The sequence below is a fragment of the Myodes glareolus genome, chromosome 25 (assembly GCF_982192425.1).
Source record: "Myodes glareolus chromosome 25, mMyoGla1.1, whole genome shotgun sequence".
NCBI classification, from domain to species: Eukaryota; Metazoa; Chordata; class Mammalia; order Rodentia; family Cricetidae; genus Myodes; species Myodes glareolus.
Genome location: NC_142050.1, coordinates 38,551,746 through 38,571,021, shown reverse-complemented (window position 1 = coordinate 38,571,021; position 19,276 = coordinate 38,551,746). Strand labels below are relative to the sequence as shown.

Genomic DNA, 19,276 nt, shown 5'->3' with positions numbered 1-19,276 from the left:
CACCTGCGTACTCGCTGATAAGAGACTTGGAGGCAACAGTCTCGTAGGGAGGCGAACTTGATCACTGCCTTCCCTGTTCTTAAAGAGCCACAGAGTTTCTGAGGTGATTTTCGCCTAATTTTGATAAGAGAGCTCAGTCTCTGGCTCTCACGTACAAAAAACTTTAATTTTTTGACTGAGAAAGACAAGCTGCTTGATCGTGCTGAGAGTGCTGGCGGCAGCCGGCCCGCCTTTGAGCGGTAATGCCTGATTAGAAACACGGAAATGGGCCAGGCACGGTGGTGCACACCTGTGATCCCAGCTACTCAGGAGGGAGACGCAACCAGTTGCTGGCGGGGAGTTTGCTGGAGGCCTACGAACAGCCAGGTCCGACGGGCGGGCTAAAGTCCGTGTGACATCAGAGGCTATATGTCCCGGCCTTCTGGCGGGGCTATGGTTTTTGGAGGACTTTTTCAGCACCTGAGCGGACTCGCCTGACTGAGGCGGAAGCTGTGTGGTGAGCAGCGGCGCCATAGAAGGCAGAGAGGAGCTGAATCGGCTCTGCGGAAAAACTGTGTTTCCATAGCAACATGGGCGAGCGGGGAGGTGAGTTCCCAGAGAACGGGGCTCTGCGCGCAGGCGGACCGGGCAGGAGAAGCCCCCCCACGGGTGGGCGGATGCCCCCCCTCGCCGGAGCTTGGCGGTGCGAATTCAATGCCTGAGGTGAGGCTGAGGTACAGTTCGCAGTTACGGGATAACCGGCGAGCCCGCCCACGGCCCGGGGCGGAGCCATGCCTTCGGGCCATGCGGAGCGCGCCATTATGGGCTTCAGAGGCGGAGCTGTGGCAGCCGCCGCTGTCCGCTGCTGCCGCCGCCCTCAGCCAAGGTCGCCAAGAATTTAGTCAGATAAAAACATTTGTCGCCAAAAATTCAGTCAGATAAAAACATTTATCCCCCAAACATCGCCCCTTTGTCAGCAGGAAGTAGCCAGATGATCGACGTCCATTCTCCCTCAAAGAACTGGTCCTAATTATCATAATAAAGGCGCGTCAACCTGGTTACCATTACCTATTGCCCTTGGCAACGGGTGAAATAAACAATGTTACCTAGAGGTTTTTCCATCTGAATAGGAGAGCTGGAGAGATGGCTCAGAGGTTAAGAGCACTGACTGCTCTTCCAAAGGTTATGAGTTCAATTCCCAGTGACAACTGCTTTGGTTTTTAAACAATAGAGGGGGACTACACTACCAGTGACAGCTTCCCCCAGAGAAAGGATTTCTCTTGCATTCTTTACACTTAATTTTTAATTCAAAATTTTGCTGGTACAGGCAAACAAGATTTGCTCTTTGAAACGGAGACATGCAAGTCTCAACCAGCCTACTTCCAGTACTGATTGTGCTGAATTTTTACACTGAGAGTTTTTAATACTCTTAAATGTTTATTTGGGAGGAGAGTTTTGTTTATGTTTTTCTAGGAATGCTGACATACATCTGGATGCCAGCGAGACCGACCAGAGAGATAAAGAAGACGACCCAGTGGATGCTGAGTGTCCTGCTGTGGAAGATTCATGCGGAGGCAGCAGAGATGACCTTCTGGGCGGTGCCAAGAGCAGCTGTTTCACACCATCGACTTGAGCAACACCCTGTGCAACCTCTTATCTCTGACTCTATTTTGCCTTTTCCCTCCTTGGGGATGGGTGGGAGCAGATATCCTTGGCATGCTGCGTCTAGGTGGGGACCAGATTGGAAAATAGTTTTGCCTTATTGCTCTTAAAGACAATAATTAGGGGGAGATGTTGGGAGCCACCTGGAGGCACAGGTGGTCCTGCAGTTTGGAGGTAGCCACGTGGGGCTGAGCAACCCTGCCTGCACCCTTGCCTGCACATGCTCAGACCAGCAGAATGGCATTAACCAATCAGGACAGCGTTCAAGCCGCTCCACCGTTTAAAAGCAGCTGCCTCGGGGCCCAACGCTCTCTCTCTAAGCTTTCTCTCGTCCCTGCTCTATCGTCCCTTCCCCCAATTTTCCTCAAGGGAATGCTCCAAATAAAGATGTGACCAGAGAAGGAATTCTCGTTTTTGGTGGGGTTCATTCCTGCTGGACAGGATGGCGCCCCGCAGAAAGAATGCTTAGAAAAGATCCAGCCCACGGCATTATAATCTCCCTTTCCAGAGCCCAAGCTCCATCAATCAAATGGTATGACAGCACTCCACTAGTAACAGAGTTCTACAGCAGTGATTCTCATCTTGGTAATGACATATAAAGAGAACACGTAGAGAATGAGACCCAATCTCAGTCTCCAGGCCCCACAAGATTCTGGATATGCACTTAAACCATTTTCTCAACCCCTTTGAGCTCCTAACCATGACTCACTGACCTAGTCTGAGGAAACCTCTGGGCTGGGGACATGCACACTGTTAGAAAGTGACTGGAGCCCTGGCTCTGGAACTGCAGGACCCTGCTTCTCAGCTCTCCACCTGCTCTCCGCAGACATTCTCAGAGAAATGCAGTCACGAAGCTCTGCCACGGCTTATCCGTCACCCACTTCAGCCTTTCTCACTGCACTGCTACTGGAGTGCCAGGATAGTCTTTCTTCTTGCCAGTGGGCTCAGGAAAAAGCCCCCAAATCTATCCCCACCCTTTAATAATTCAATGGTATTTATCAGGCAAAGACTCAACCTCTACCCGAGATAGAAAGGCCTCAACTCTAACAAAATCCAAAGGCTGCTCTGAACAGCGCTCAATTGGTGCCCATTCTTTCTTTCACACTCTGAAGTCAGAAATCTCCCCAAACACCTTTCCTCTGTCTTTATGTCAGACCATAGCACTTGTCTACACTTGTGCAGAACAGGCATTACTTACAAAGAGTTAAGTATCTCCTGCTTTCTAGGGTTCCTCCTCACTGCCTGTTCCCCTTCCAACTCAGAACAGGAAATTATTTAACAAAAAATGACATCCTTGAGGGGTTCTATCTTGTGACTACGCTGTCCTGTGAGCCTGCTCTGTAGAACTTTTCATTAGTCAGAAGTTGGTTCTGCAGTCTATGCCCCCACACATCCACCCATTGATCAAGAGAAAGGGAAGTGGAAAAGTCTTTATTCTGCAAGTCTTTCTTTTTCTTTAGAATAAGAAAATAGAGACTGTGACGGCACAGAGAGGACTGAGAGGTAGGTGAGTGACCAATCCTTCAGCTGGACCACTGTCTCTAGGCCCTAGACCCCGGGGCAAAACCCCCGGGCCTCTTCCCCACGAGCACTAGCCTGCTAGCAGGCAAGCCTCCTGCAGGCAGGTTCCTCCAACACCCACACTGGACCTTGTAATCTACAAGCCCCACTATGTCCCCAAACTCACCTATCTTCAGAGACCTCAGCGGCTCCCTCAGACACAGACTGCAACTGCACAGAGCTGACCATGAAGTGAGTAACCAGCCCCCCAGCTGAACAGCCCAATTTCTAGGCTCTAGGCCCCAGGGCAAAACCCCAGGTTCCTCCACCACCCACCTCAACTGCACTCGCCAGCTGGCAGGCAAACCTGCAGGTAGCCTGCTCCAACCCCCCCCCCACCCCCGCATCAGACCCTGTAACTTACCACTGGGTCCCCAAGCCCATCCATCCCCCGCAACCTCAGTGTACCTCTGAGACACAGGTTGTGACTGCACAGAGTGAACCAAGAGGTGAGTAACCAGTTCCCCAGCTGGACAGTCCAGGGCCCTAGGCCCCAGGACAAAACGCTGGACACCTCACCCACCCGCCTCAGTGGCACTAGCCAGTCAGCTGGCAAGCCTTGTGCAGGCAAGTTGTTCCAACACCTCCGATTGGACCCTGTAATCTACAAGTCCCACTCTGCCCCCAAACCCACCCATCCCGGGAGACCTCAGAGGCTCCCTAAGACACAGACACCAACTGCAAGGATTGAACCATGAGGCAAAGACACTGCCTAAACTAATTGGAGTAAGAGATGGGTAGACACCAAAGCAAGAATACATTCAACAACCTAAAGAGCAATACAGCACCACCAGAACCTAGTGATCTTACAACAGGAAGACTTGAACATCCTAACAAAAAAGAAGCAGAAGAAAATGACCTTAAATATAACTTTACGAAGATGAAAAAGACCCTTAAAGAAGAAATGAAAAATTCCCTTAAAGAAATGGAGAAAAAGACAAACAAAAACTTAGAAGAAATCAATGAATCTCTTAAAGAAACCCAAGAAAACCAAGAAAAAAAAATCAAACAGGTGAAGAAAATCGTTCAAATACTTTAAGACTTGAAAACAGAAATCGAGGCAATAGAGAAAACACAAACTGAGGGAATTCTGAAAAGGGAAAATTTGAATAACAAACAGGAACTACAGATGTAAGTATAACCAACAGAATACAAGAGATGGAAGAGAGAATCTCAGGTGTTGAAGATACAATAGAGGAAATAGACTCATCAGTCAAAGAAAATGTTAAATCAAATTCTTAACACAAAACATACAGGAAGTCTGGGATACCCTGAAGAGACGAAACCAAAGAATAATAGGAATAGAAAAAAGAGAAGAACTTCCATTCAAATGGACAGAAAATATCTTCAACAAAATCAAAGAAGAAAACTTTCCCAACCTAAATAACAATATGCCTACGAAGGTATAAGAAGCTTACAGAACACCAAATAGACTGGAATAACAATTAACAACAAAAAAGTTCCCTTGCCATATAATAATCAAAACAGTAAACATACAAAATAAAGAAAGAATACTAAGAGTTGCAAAGGGAAAAGACCAAGTAACAGATAAAATCAGACCTACTAGAATTATACCTGACTTCTCACTGGAAACAATGAAAGCCAGAAGCCTGGACTGCAGACACCCGTGGATGCAAGACCAGACTGCTAACCCAGCAAGGCTTTCAATCACCATAGATGGAGAAAACAAGAAATTCTATGACAAAACCAGATTCAAACAATACCTTGCCACAAATTCAGTCATACAGAAAGTACTAGAAGGAAAACTCCAACCTAAGGAAGTTAGCTGCACCCACAAAGACACAGGAACCAGATAACTTCATACCAGCAAAACCCAAAGAAGGAATACAAACACTACCACCAAAAAATAACATGAATTAACAAGCACTGGTCATTAATATCTCTTAATATCAATGGACTCAATTCACCTATAAAAAGACACAGGCTAACAGAATCGATATGAAAACAAGATCCATCCTTCCACCACTATAAGAAACACACTTCAAACTCAAAGAAAGACATTACCTGAGAGTAAGGGTTCAGAAAGGATTTTCCAATCAAATGGACCTAAGAAACAAGCAGGTGTAGCTATCTTAATATCTAACAAAATAGACTTCAAACTAAAATCAATCAAAAGAGATGGAGAAGGACTTCATACTGATCAGAGAAAAAATCCATCAAGATGAACCTCAATTTGGAACATCTATGCCCCAAATATGAGAGCACCCACAAGTGTAAAAGAAGCATTACTAAATCTTAAATCACACATCAAACCCCACACACTAATAATAAGAGACTTCAACACACTACTCTTACCAATGGACAGGTCAGACAGACAGAAACTTATCACAGAAATAAGAGAACTAACAAATGTCATGACTCAAATGGACTTAACAGACATCTAAAGAACATTTCACCAAAACACAAAATATATCTTCTTCTTAGCACCTAGCAGAACCGTCTCTTAAAATTGATCATATACTTGTTAACAAAACAAACCTCAACAGAAAAAAAAAAAAAACCTAGAATAACCCCCTTTATCTTATCGGATCACTATGGCTTAAAGTTAGGATTCAACAACACTAACTGCAGAAAACCTACAAACTTATGGAAACTGAATAATGTTTATTAAATTACCAATTCAATTCTTCAAAGCAGGACGAAATAAAGAAATTTAAGACTTCCTAGAATTCAACGAAAATGAATATACAAAATACTTAATCCTGTGGGACACTATGAAAGCAGTCCTAAGAGGAAAGTTCATAACACTAAGTGCCTACATAAAGAAAGTGGAGAAAGCTCACACTAGTGACTTAACAGCACACCTGAAAGCTTAGGGAAAAAAAAACTCACCCAGGAGGAGCTGACAACAGGAAATAATCAAATTATGTGCTTAAATCAATAAAATAGAAGAATGAAACAAAAAGATGGTTCTTTGAGAAAATTAAGAAGACAGACAAACTCTTTTCCAAACCAAATAAAATGCAGAGAGAGAATACCCAAATTAACAAAATCTGAAATGAAAAGGGGGACATAACAGACACTGAGGAAATCCAGAGGATAATTAGATCATACTTTGAAAACCTATACTCCACAAAACTGGTAAATGTAAAAGAAATGGACTATTTTTTGGATAGATATCACATGCCAAAATTAAATCAAGAACAGATGAACAATTTAAATAAACCTATAACCCCCTAAAGAAATAAAAGTAGTCATCAAAAGTCTCCCAAGCAAAAAAGTGTCAGGACCAAATGGTTTCAGTCCAGAATTCTACCAGAACTTCAAAGAAGCACTAATACCTATACTACTCAAATTGTTCCACACAACAGAAACATTGCCAAACGTTTTACGAGGCTACAATTACCCTGATACCCAAACCACACAAAGACTTAACTAATAAAGAGAATTAAAGACAAATCTCCCTCATGAAACTAAAATCAGGCACAAGACAAGGCTGTCCACTTTCTCTATATCTATTCAATATTGTACTTGAAGTTTTAGATAGAGTAATAAGACAACAAAAGGAGATCAAGGGGATACAAATTGGAAAGGAAGAACTCAAACTTTCACTATTTGCAGATGATATCATAGTATACTAAAGTGACTCCAAAAATTCTACCAGATAAATACCTTCAGTAATGTGGCAGGATACAGGATCAACTCAAAAACTTCAGTAGCCCTACTACATACTAATGATAAAAGGGCTGAGAAAGAAATCAGAGAAAATCACAATAACCACAAATAACATAAAATATCTTGGGGTAACACTAATCAAAGAAGGGAAAGACCTGTACAACAAGAACTTAGCCTTTGAAGAAAGAAATTGAAGAAGACATCAGAAAGTGGAAAGCTCTTCCATGCTCTTGGACAGGTAGGATTAACATAATAAAAATGACAATCCTATCAAAAAAGCAATCAACAGCTTCAATGCAATGCCTATTAAAATTCCAACACAATTCTTCACGGAACTTGAAAGAAAGATATTCAGCTTTATATGGGAAAAACAAAAAACCCAGGAAAGCCAAAACAATTCTGTACTAGAAAGGAACTTCTAGAGGCATCACCATACCTGACATCAAGCCCTATTATAGAGCTACAGTAATGAAAACAGCTTGGTATTCACATAAAACAGACAGATGGACCAATGGAATTGAATTGAAGACCCTGATATTAATCCACACACCTATGAACACCTGATTTTTGACAAAGAAGGTAAAAGTATACATTGGAAAAAAGAAAGCATATTCAACAAATGATGCTAGCATACGTGGATATCAATATGGAGAGGACTGCAAATAGATCCATATCTATTCTCATGCACAACTCAAGTTCAAATGAATCAAAGACATCAACATAAAGCACACTGAGAACAATAAATAAATGGGAACTCCTAAAACTGAGAAGCTTCTATAAGGCAAAGGACACTGTCAGTAAGACAAAACAGCAGCCTACTAAATGGGAAAATATCTTCACTAACTCTACACTGAACAGATGGCTGATCTTCAAAATATATAAAGAACTCAAGAAACTAAACATCAAAATGCCAAATAATTCAATTAAAAAGTGGGGTACAGGTCTCAACAGAGAATTCTCAACAGAAGAATCTCAAATGGCCGAAAGACAATTGAGGAAATGTTCAGCATCCTTAGCCATCAGAGAAATACAAACCAAAACAACTCAGAGATACCATCTTACACCAACCAGAATGGCTAAGATCAAAAACACCAATGATAGCTTATGCTTGAGAGGATGTGGAGTCAAGGGAACACTCCTCCATTGCTGGTGGGAGTGCAAACTTGTACAGCCACTTTGGAAATCAGTATGGTGGTTTTTCAGAAAATTGGGAATCAATCTACCTCAAAACCTAGCAATAGCACTCTTGGGCATATATTAAAGAAATGCACACTCATACCACAAGGACAAATGCTCAACTGTGTTGTGTTCAAAGCAAGGTTATTTGTAATGGCCAGAACCTGGAACAACCTAGATAACCCTCAACTGAAGAATGCATAAAGAAAATGTGGCATATTTATACAATGGAGTACTATTCAACAGTAAAACCAATGACATCTTGAAATTTGCAGGCAAATGGATGGAACTAGATAAAAACATCCTGAGTGAGGTAACCCAGACTTAGAAAGACAAACATGGTATGTACTTACTCTTAAGTGGGTACTAGACATAAAGCAAAGGATATCCAGCCTATAGTCCATGACCCAGAGAAGTTAGGTAACAAGGAGAACTCTAAAAGAGACATATATGGATCCCCCTGAGAAGGGGAAATAGACAAGAACTCCTGAAAAAATTGGGAGCATGGGGGTGGAGGAGGAGGGAGGAGAGATGGGAGAGGGAGAGGAAAAGGAGAAAGGGAGGAAAACATGAGGGAATGGTATGGCTGAGATGGTGGAAGGACCGAGAGGGAGAACTAAGAAAAGTATTTCTTGATTGAGGAAGCCATTATGGGGCTAGCAAAAAACCTGGCACTAGGGAAATTTCTAGGAATCCATAAGCTAAGACCCTAAGCAATACTGGAGAGGGTGCCTAAACTGGTCTTCCCCTATAATCAGAATGATGACTACCTTAATTGTCATCATAGAACCTTCATCTAGCAACTGATGGAAGCACATGCAGAGATCCACAGTGGAGCACTGGGCTGAGCTCCTAACGTCCAGTCAAAGAGAGGGAAGATATGAGCAAAGAGGTCAAGACCATGATAAGGATAGCCACAGAATCAGCATACCTGAACTAGTGGGAGCTCAATAACTCTGGACTTATACAGTGGGGGAATCTGCATAGGACCAAAACTAGACCTTTTGAATGTGGGTGACAGTTGTGTGGCTGGGGCAGTCTATAGGGCCACTGGCAGTGGGACTAGGACTAATCACTACTACCTAAACTGGCATTTTTCAGTCCATTCTCTTTGAAGGGATATCTTTCTCAGCCTAGATATAGCAGGAAGGCCTTGATCCTGCCTCAAAGTGATGTGGCAGACTTCCTTGACACCCAAGAGGAGTGGATGGGGGATGGAGTGAGAGGAAGATGGCAGGAGCAGGAGGAGAGGAAGTGAGAACTGCGATTGATATGTAAAATAAGAAAAGAATGTTTTAAAATAAATAAATAACTTTTAAAAAAGAATATGAAATTATTCTACTCCACTCCTCTCACTCTAGACTCAAGTCTTGGCAAGATACCAATGTTTCTTCTTACCCTACTGTTCGGCTATTCAAGAAAGCACAAGCAAGTGGACTGAGTACCCTACACTCTGGATAACAGCTCCATCTCTGCCTGGTAGCTACAAAACTGTGAGGTCTACACAGTACCACAATTAGGGGATGTGTCAGCTCCCATTGGAGAGCATCTTCTGCCCTCTAGTTTTTTTATAAAAAAGATTTCTACTTCTATGTAATTCATTTTTAATTTTACATGTATTTGTGTGAGTGGTACATATACCACAGCCTATGTGTGAAGGTCACAGGATAATTCTCAGATGTCAGTTCTCTCTTCCCACCAAGTAGCTCCCGGGAGTCAAACTCAGTTGTCAACCGTGACAGGAAACACCATCTTGGTGGCTCCTATCTAGTTCTAAGAAGACATTCTTTCATGGTTTATTCACTTCTATTTTCCCTTTATTTTTTTCATCCACTCATTTTTATTCATCTAAGCACCTTATTCCAGATTTTCCCCCATAGAAATATATCATCCACTTTACCAGCTCTCTAGAGACCAATGACCACCATTATACACCGACAGTGTCACTGAAAGTAAATACATACTAAGTCTCATTATGTGCAAGGTACTCAGGTCCAGAGAAAACGAGAAGACAAAAAGATAGAGATTATGAAGGTATTCAAGAACCAAGAGAAAACCTAACAGTTCCTCTATAAACATCCCCATGAGATGGGATTCACTGTGGGTTCACAGCTCCACAACGGATCTGGACAACTTCTAACCTGAAAACACGTTAAGTTAGTAGATGCTAATATCAGGGCTCTGCTGTTTTGAAACATGATCCATTTGAAATGCTGGTTACTACCTAGAGAAGAGCTGCTTTCAGCACAGCTAAGATTACTTTCTGTACAGGCCTGGGAACAAGCAAAACCATGAACATGAAAATCTCCCCAATTATGTGAAGCCAAAAACACAAGATATAACTTAAATATACCTCCTGTCTTCCATCTCAGATACAAGAAGATAGAAATATCGATTATTTTAAAGGAAGAAATCTGTTTTCCACATAATCTAACAAAAGGACATGGAAATAAAGGGAATATAATTAAATGTCATTGTATTTAAAAAGTTAAAAGTTGCCTTATTCCCTATCAAATATTGGCTGACAAGTGTGTTATTTAATTGCCTACAAGTGAGCTTCTTTAAATAGCACTGATTAAAACTCCAATTTCAGTATCAGCCTGTGCATAGGGGTGGGGAGCTTGATTCAGAATGAACTTCGAAATGACAAAACAATCTGCTTTATCAAAATTTCAACAACTGTGAAACAAAGAGAAGCTAGGAAGGGGAATAAACCTCCTGCCATCAGCCATCAGTAAGGCAGCTGCTGCAGGGGAGGCGGCCAGATCCTGAATACCTATCTCAGAGTCAGAGGCTGCTCTGAAGGGTATCAGGATGAAGCATCTGTGTCCAGACATCCAGAGATACCAGGAACCAAAGCACAAGATGTTCCTGAAACCATACTCTCCACCAAAAGAAAACTATCAGTCTAGTTAAGTGTGGCTCATGCATAATTTACCCCTGGGAGCTAACACATTCCCCTTGCCTCTCCTGTCAGCGTCTCAAACTCAGTGTGCCTAAAATAGAATATAGAATCTCTTCCTCAGACCAATTCTTCCTGATGACTTCCTTCTCTCTGTATCACCAATTATACCAGTCTTGAAGGCGTAAGATGATTTCTCCATGTTCCTCTGCAAGCCAAACACCCAATCAATCTCCAGGCCATAAGCACAGCTACCAAGGCAGGAGATAAACTGAAGCACAGTGTAAGGCATCTGACCCACACCTCCTCACTGTCCCTGAAACTCAGCTGCAAACACATAGAATTATGCCTCCTGTGGGGACAAGGAGCTGAGGCTCAGAGGGAAGTGGTTTAAGTTCTTGACAAGGCCATGCAGCTGACAGGGAGCAGACCTGAAACCGGAGACGCCTGCGCCTTCAAAGCTGTGTTGGCCACAGAGCTCACGCATCCCACGTTTTCCTTGCCTCACAACCCTGTTTTAGCCGTCAGTAGCTGTGCCCTGCACAGGAGAGTGAGTTAAACTTCTAGAATGTTACCTTGTTCATAATATTCTTCTCCTCTTATGATCTTTACTTGCTGCTCAAACACAGGTGTCCTATACACAAAGCCTCCTACAACCTGGCTTTCCCACGGTCTGATGAAAACATGCGACTTCACTCACATTCCTCTTCTTCCTTTTTGTTTATTCTTTGTGCCTTTCTCATCACTCATCCCCATCCCATTAACTGCCCTGGCCTTTGTGTCACTCTTCACCAGTCTCCACAAATCCACCATACTGCCATTTCCTGCCTATGCTTGAGCAACTGACTACTCCTAGAACACTGTGCCACTAAGTCCTCAAGGCCCAGCTCAAATGACATCTTTCTGAAGTTTCCCTCATGAGGAAAAAAACCAAAAGCTGTGTTGCTTCTGTTACTATTCTTTGCAGCAATGGCAGTCTAAGAAAGATTTGTGTGACAACCCACAAAGACGGGTACTATTGCTGTTTACTATCTCTAGGTTATAGGCAGAGAATACAAACCTGGAGATGTGACATTACCCAGGGCTCCACTGCTTGTGGTGGTCTGAATGAGAATGGCCCCATACGTCAGATCAAGGGTTCAGGCATATCTTACTGGTTGCAATGGTTTGTGCCCTATACTTCTGAAGTCATGCTGTGTAAACTTTCAGGTTTAGTTTACACTAATTGTATCTGTACACGTGAGTACCTGCATATATGTATGTGCACCATGTATATGCATGGTGCCCATAGAGGTCAGAGGAACGTATCAGATTCTCCTGAAGATGGAGTTACAAGGGATTGAGAGAGGCTATGTCAGTGCTGGCAAACACACACAGGTCCACTATAAGAGCAGCAAGTACTCTGAACCAGAGCCATCTCTTCAGTCCCTACATCAGACTTCAAACTAGTCTTTTTCAGACTGTCTCATCACACGTGGAAGGAGAAATGGAAAAGGTTCAGATCTTGATCGATCACCTGGCAGGTCCTTGCCTTCCTGCCCCACTGGATAGCTCTCACGTCATTCACTGTCCAGATACCATTAACATTTTGTTTTAACTCTCCCAGTACTGAGTAGTTATTACCTCGAATTACTCGGAGCATTTACCTGACCCAATGTCTAGAATACCCTCAGCTAGAGTTTTGCAGTTACCTCATTCCTCCTTCAGTGACTCACAAGACACTACTATGCCCATTCCACAGTTGAAGAGTGTCCAGCTTCAAGGGCCCAACGTCACTCTGCTAGGACGTCAGGGCTGTCTGACTCTAGTGACAACCTCCATGGTCCTACTACATTGCTCCCTTTCTTCTGCTACCTGTTAATCAGCAGGCTCTTTGCCACTAAGAAGGCTAGAAATGTATGAAAGATGATTGCAGGTAAATGGCTGACATGATGAACTACCAGCCTGAAACACAATCCTCCCCAGGGATCCCAGAAGGCTCAGCAAGAGCAGTTGGAGAGGAATGAGCAATTCTCAAACTCCCTTTACTCTCAGCACACGGGGTCATTGCCTGCTCTTCAATTGCTCTCACAGAGCTGTGCTGAGAGAGACTCGTCTGTGCTGCTCCTGCCTACTACAGCAGCCTGCAGCAGGAAAATTATACAGGAGAAATCATGAAAAAAAAAAAAACTTTCTTCTTTGAGGCTTGGGAGAAGGGAGAAAATAGAAAGAATTCTCAAAAGAGAAGAAATCTATAAATACTATAAAATGGAATAAATCCTGAAAATGTGATATCAAAAGATTAATAAGAGGAGGCAATAAAAATGAATTATAGGCAGATAAAATGAATTAAAATCTTCTCATTTCCCCGACACCTGCTGTAAATCCCCCTCCCCCTTCTACTTACCTAGAACCCAAGAGACGATGAATGTCTAAAGAAACACAATGACCCCAGAATCTATGTTTCTTACCTGAGGACAGCCATGTGGTTGGGGGGTCAAGTAAGGATGCAGTCTGGAGGATACCAGAATGAAAAAAAGCCAAAAGACATCTGGAAAGTAACTGAAATAGATCACAGACTACCGAATACAGCAGGTAAAGACTGAAAGGTGCTCACTCATTCAACTAAGAAGCTATTCATGACTTTTTCAAGAGCATGCTCAATCAAATGATGGAATATAAACCAAGTTTTACTAACCTGGTTTAAAGTGACAGAAAAGGGTAAGAGATAAACATTAAAAATTGGTATAAATAGAGAGATAGGTAAGACAGTAAACAAACAGAATTGTCACTTGAATGGAATAACTTTAAGTTTGGAATGATTTTGATCAACAAGGAAGAAATCTGAGACTAGGAATACAAAATGAAGGAGCAGATGATGAGGGGCAGGTACAAAGGAGAGGCAGAATGACTGGCATTGGGCAGTAGGATGGCTGCCTACCCAGTGAAGGAGAGAACACAAGTGTGCATGTGGAGACTGACCCGTGCTCTCTAATTTCCTCTTTAAAATGGGAGTTGGGGTTGCCTGAGTATAGAGAAGGCAGCAGAAGAAACAGAGAAATTCATGAATATTTCAAGACACATTTGTGAAAAATGGAAGAGGAGCCTGACTACAGATGGAGTGCACTTGTTTTCGGGGAATTCAACAGCCTGGGTGTGTGGGTTTAGAAGGGATGAATGCAATTGATACTTTACTCTGAATCCCATCCTTTCAACCTCTCCCATAAACAAAATGTGCACTGAGTCCCTTCTATGTGCAGGGGCTTCAGGATAATACCATGCAAGACAAAGTTGATACAGTATTATGATAAGAGAATACAGAAGCAGAAGAAAATCATCACAATAGCGATGAGTGGTTACACTTATGTTTGTGTGTATGTGGTGCACTGTGTATAGGCATGCTCACTTGTACACCTGTACTTGCAGAAGGCTGAGGCTGATGTTGGGTGTCTTCCTCTATCACTGTACACCTTCTATTTGGAGACAGGGTCTCTCCGGGACCCTGGAACTCAGCTTTGACTAGAGTAGCTAGCCAGTGAGCCCAAGGGACTGTCCTGTCTACACAACTCCAAAGATGGGGCATCTGCACATTGCCATATCTAACTTTGATGTGGGTGCTGGGGATCCCAAATCAGATCCTCAACTTTGTACAGCCACTGAGCCATCCCTTGGCCCCACAACAGCAATGAGTGTTTTACACAGGAAGAGCTCACAGCATTATGAAGAAAATGCAGGAGAATTGCCTAAGATTAGATTGGGAGAGCTCTTTGAGAAGTTAGTACCTGAGACTTGGAGAAACTTCAGAGGCCCAGAAAAGAATGCCATATGTGAAATGCCTTCTAGGAACTCTGAAACATAATAATCACATCACTTGAAAAGATCAGAAGGCCAAATGCTAAAATGTAGAGCGCAGCAAGGTCACGGATGTATTCAGGTGAGGCCAAGTTTCTGCACAGCTGGTAAGAATCTGGGATTTGAGTCTAAAGGCAATAGCAGTCTTCCCTTGCAAAACAACAGCATAGCAATGGTGTGCAAAACAGAAACAGTGAGAAAGCTCAGAAGCTAATTAGAATCCACTCATTAAAGGAGGACAGTGTGGATGAAGATGGAGACAGCGAGGGTGCACAATGGAAACAGAACACATTAGGAAACTCTAAAATCATTTAGAATCTATGCACAGGATATGAGGAACAAGGTAAAACACCAGGCCAATGCAACTTAGAGAAGACAAGTTCATTTTAACTATGATTCCAGAAATTGAGAGTCCATGACAGCAGAGCAAAGATTTGGTGGCAGGAGGAGGACACTGAGGACCCACACCCTGACCCACAAACAGGAAGCAGAGAGAGCAAACTAGAAGAGTGGGACCTTGAAAGCCACCCCTATTGAGACAGTTCCTCTAGCAGGGCCACAACAGCACCACCAACTGGGGATCGAGTGTTCAAATGCCACAGATAATGGGACTTCTCATTCAAGTCAACACAGTACTTGAATACACATTTAGGTGTGGAGCTCAGCAGATGTCTTTATAAAGACAAACAAAAACCTGGACCTGGACATCTAGAGACGGAACAGAAGACAGTATGGGCAGGTGAGATCATGCAGGAAAGGGCATGACGTGAGAAGAGAGCCTAGGGCAGAGAACTCCCCCCTCAAAGGAAGGGGTCACAGAGAACAAGGGGAGGGGCAAGGAGAGAAAGGGAGGAAGGAGAAGCAGCAGTTGGGAAGGCAGAGACAATGGGGAAATGTGTCGAAAGGTCAACATATACAATGAGAAAAAAAGACTGTGAATGATGTATTCATAAGGGGTTAATATCTAGAATATATAAGGAATTCATACAATTCAACAACAAAGTCCAACTAAGAACTGGGCAAAGAGCTTCAACAAATTTTTCTCTAAAGAAGAAATACAAGAGGCCAAAAAGTATGTGAAAAAAATTCTCTGTATTTTTAGAAAACTGAAAATCAATACAAAACCCATCACAACAAAACATAAGTTAATGCAGATGTAGAGAAACTAGAACTAGTTTGCACTGCGGTAGTACTACAAAAGCTGTTACTAAAAACACTTTGAAGGCTCCTTACAAAACTATCAATAGCACTTCTCACCATAGGACCCAGCAGCCGTTCTTCTAGGTTATGTCTCTACAGGAACTGTAAAAGAATCTAAGAGGTGTTTGCTCTTCCAAGTTCACTGCAACGTTAAACACAATGGCCAGCAGACAGAAGTAAGCCAACCTCCACTGAGAGATGAGGAAAGTATGACGGACACGTGCAGAGAACAGTAATTACTCAACCTTTAAAAGAAGCCCTGACAGCCTACAGTGTGGATGAATATTAAGGACAGTGTACAAGTGCAATAAGCCAGTCACAAAAGGCAAACACTGTATGATCCGCCTACACTGCGTGTCTCTATCAAACTTATGAAAAAACAGAAGAGCTGGTGGTTTCAAGGAATGAAGGAAGAAAACAGGGATTGCTCAATGGATAGTTTCGGTTTTGCATAAACAAAGGAGTAAAAGAAATCCTTTGCACAACAACATGAGTATACTCAACAACACTGACCTGTGCATTCGCTCATGGTGGATCAAAGCATGCAGAAGAAGCATAAGAAAGAGAAGAGGGAGACCCAAGAGCTGTATCTGCGCCTGTAACCTTGGATTTCAAGGGTGGAGAAGGAGCACGTGAGGCCTTCAGAGCACGTGAGGCTCTTTCAAACCTCCTTCAGAGTGAGGCCTCTTCACGCTGGAGAACCAAAGGGTCTTTTAAAAAGTCTGAAGACTTCATGGAGTATCAGAGGACCTCTGAAGAGACAGTGTGCTCTTCAGAGCTTCACCTGGTGGGGACGGGGGTGGGGGGCAGTGAGCCAGCATCAGCTTAGAGGCCCTGCAGAGTCTGTACAGGCTCCCCTGAGGCCCAGGAGAGAAACTGGACGAAAGGCTGCTAACTCTTTCCTTACCTTACAAATGCTAAGCTGTGCGGACACTAACTAACAGAGCTTGGTGCCTAGCTCTGGAGTACCCGCACGGAAAGAACCACTCCACTGCAGATTATCAGACCACACACTACAGTGTCCAGTTTTTTGTCAGCACTAAACTGAGAACACTCGTAAGAGTATGAAGTGTGGATCTCTTTTCCAATACAGTTCCTACCTCTTCCCTGGTCAGCAAAGCAATACGGAATATCTGGATTTCTGTGTTGGTATACATAGACGTAGCACTTGGTTACATAATTATAAGACTACAATTACATTGATTGTCTTAAGATTTTATGGTTTTTATACAAAAAAAAAACCCCTGCTTATATAAACTTAGCATACACAGCCAGAATAGAAAATCTGGCACTTTCTTCTCCTGCTACGTCTGAAGGCTGATGTAACACATGATACACTGAATTCCTCATTCATACACAAAGGGTGCCAAGCTGGGATCTCATTTAAATTAACCCAGTCTAATGAAATGAATGAAGATAATCACTGGGGATGGAGAAAGCAGAGCCAACAATTGTCCAGCAGACAGGGGGTGACAGACACGGACAGAGATCACAGTAAGAAAAACTGGACAATAATCCCAAGGAGATGGATGAGTTATAATTTCAATTTAATACTTACTTGGGAGAGGACTTTATTCTGTCCAGAATAGGTCCTGATCTCTTCAACAAAGAAAGTGAATAAAAATTGCTTTCTTTTCAACCTCACTAACCACATGCATTGATGTGTAAGTGTTACAGTTATAATTAACTATACAGTTTTGTATGCTTACTTATATAGGACAGCTTACAAGAAGCTTTTGCCTTTTTATTTGAATAACTTTGTTTAGCCACCATATTTTATAAAGACATGCAACTGAACAAAATTGCAACACAGGCCTCTGGATCATTCTGTAGTGGGATGCAGACGGGGTGGGGCTGTCAATATTTACCAGTGTTTTCCATAGAGCCAGTGACCTCCCCACGTCAGAAAGCAGAGCCCAGCCGTAGTTTTCTTCCAGTGATTTCGAAGTGTTCTAAAGAATGCAGTCATCTTCTCCTACACATTTGATAGGCAGGAAAAGGAAAAACAAATTATCCAAGATAAGCATGGAGCATCCTATTAGTCAATCTTCTATGGTCTCCCCGCCCCTTTTTCCTTTTGTTTTCTCTTCTCCACTTCTGCTGTGGTTCCTCTCCTCCTTCCCTGTCTCATAACATCATCAGCATCTTCTCATCCACTCACGATCTTCACTTCCTTCTTTATTCATGTATTTCTATCTACACTCTCCTTCTTCCTTATCCAATCACCTTTCCCTATCCATATCATAAGGAAGGAGGAGGGAGATAAGTGGAGAAGATTTCCAGGCTTCCTCTGATGCCTGTCTTCTCACTGCCCCACTACACCACTGTTGAGTATTTGTCCATTACATATGAGGAATTTAAAATACCAGCAACAGCTTATTCAAAATAGACAAAAACACTAGGTCTTCAATATGAAAATGAGCACAGAACATGCATAAAAAGCTCAATGCACGTGGCTCAGTAAAAAATGCTCATCTTACTAATCAAAGACATGTAAATTACAAAGAGCTATAATTATTACCATATAAAATTCAGTTTTAAATTACCATTCACTGATTTCACTGATGACAAAATACAAGATATTCTTGCCTACTCCTGTAAGGAAGGTAAATTAGCTCTATACGGAAAAACAAAATGGCTCAATATGCTTATTGTTTTTGTATGGCATCATTTGATGATATTTATATTTCTCAATATGTTACCTAGCTTATCAACTAATGTAAACCCTGAGAATGTAGGGCTTTGGTCACTGCTAGAACCTACACACCAAGTAAGATCTGGCACATGATAGGCATTCTAGAAACATCTATCAAGCAAGTGAGTCACATAACAATTCAACTTTTTAAATGGAGAATTTTAAGAAATGTAGAAAAAAACCTCAAAATACAAAGTAAGTAAACATAGCAGGGTAAAAGACATCTATGACCAGTGTTATCCCAATTATGTTCAAACAGGACCACCAATCAAAATCCCAATAAACAAAAGCAGAAATTTTACAAAATTTCCTCTAAATTGTAGGATGGTAAACGACATCTTAAAATTGCAATGAACATGCAATACTAAGTTTTCTAAAATAAATTATTATCTAAACAGATGGAAAATACTCCTCCCTTTAAATATTTTCTCCCTTGGTTAAAGTCCCTCCCCTAGGAAGAAACATCCACACTGCAGACATCAATAAAGCGATCTAGGCTATTGCACACAAAGTCCCAAAGGTCCATGTAATCACTGACCTCTCCCCATCAGGCCCTAAACACGTATACATTCACAAGGTCTTTAATAGACAACAACTGCTCAATGTTAAGTGCAAGGGCAGGGAAGGGTTAAGTT

At 42.4% G+C, this 19,276-nt stretch overlaps 1 protein-coding gene across 2 annotated transcripts in view; it reads right to left on the bottom strand.

Annotated features, from left to right (window-relative positions):
* LOC146889591 (acylglycerol kinase, mitochondrial) overlaps window positions 1-19,276 on the bottom strand; it is an 81,369-nt gene that overhangs the window by 59,395 nt on the left and 2,698 nt on the right. For both annotated transcript variants that reach the window (XM_087901693.1, XM_087901694.1), the window contains one exon: window positions 17,815-17,921. In XM_087901693.1, the coding sequence (XP_087757819.1) occupies window positions 17,815-17,915 (101 nt within the window). In that variant the 5' untranslated portion in view covers window positions 17,916-17,921. Of the gene's footprint in view, window positions 1-17,814; window positions 17,922-19,276 lie in introns of those variants that run through there.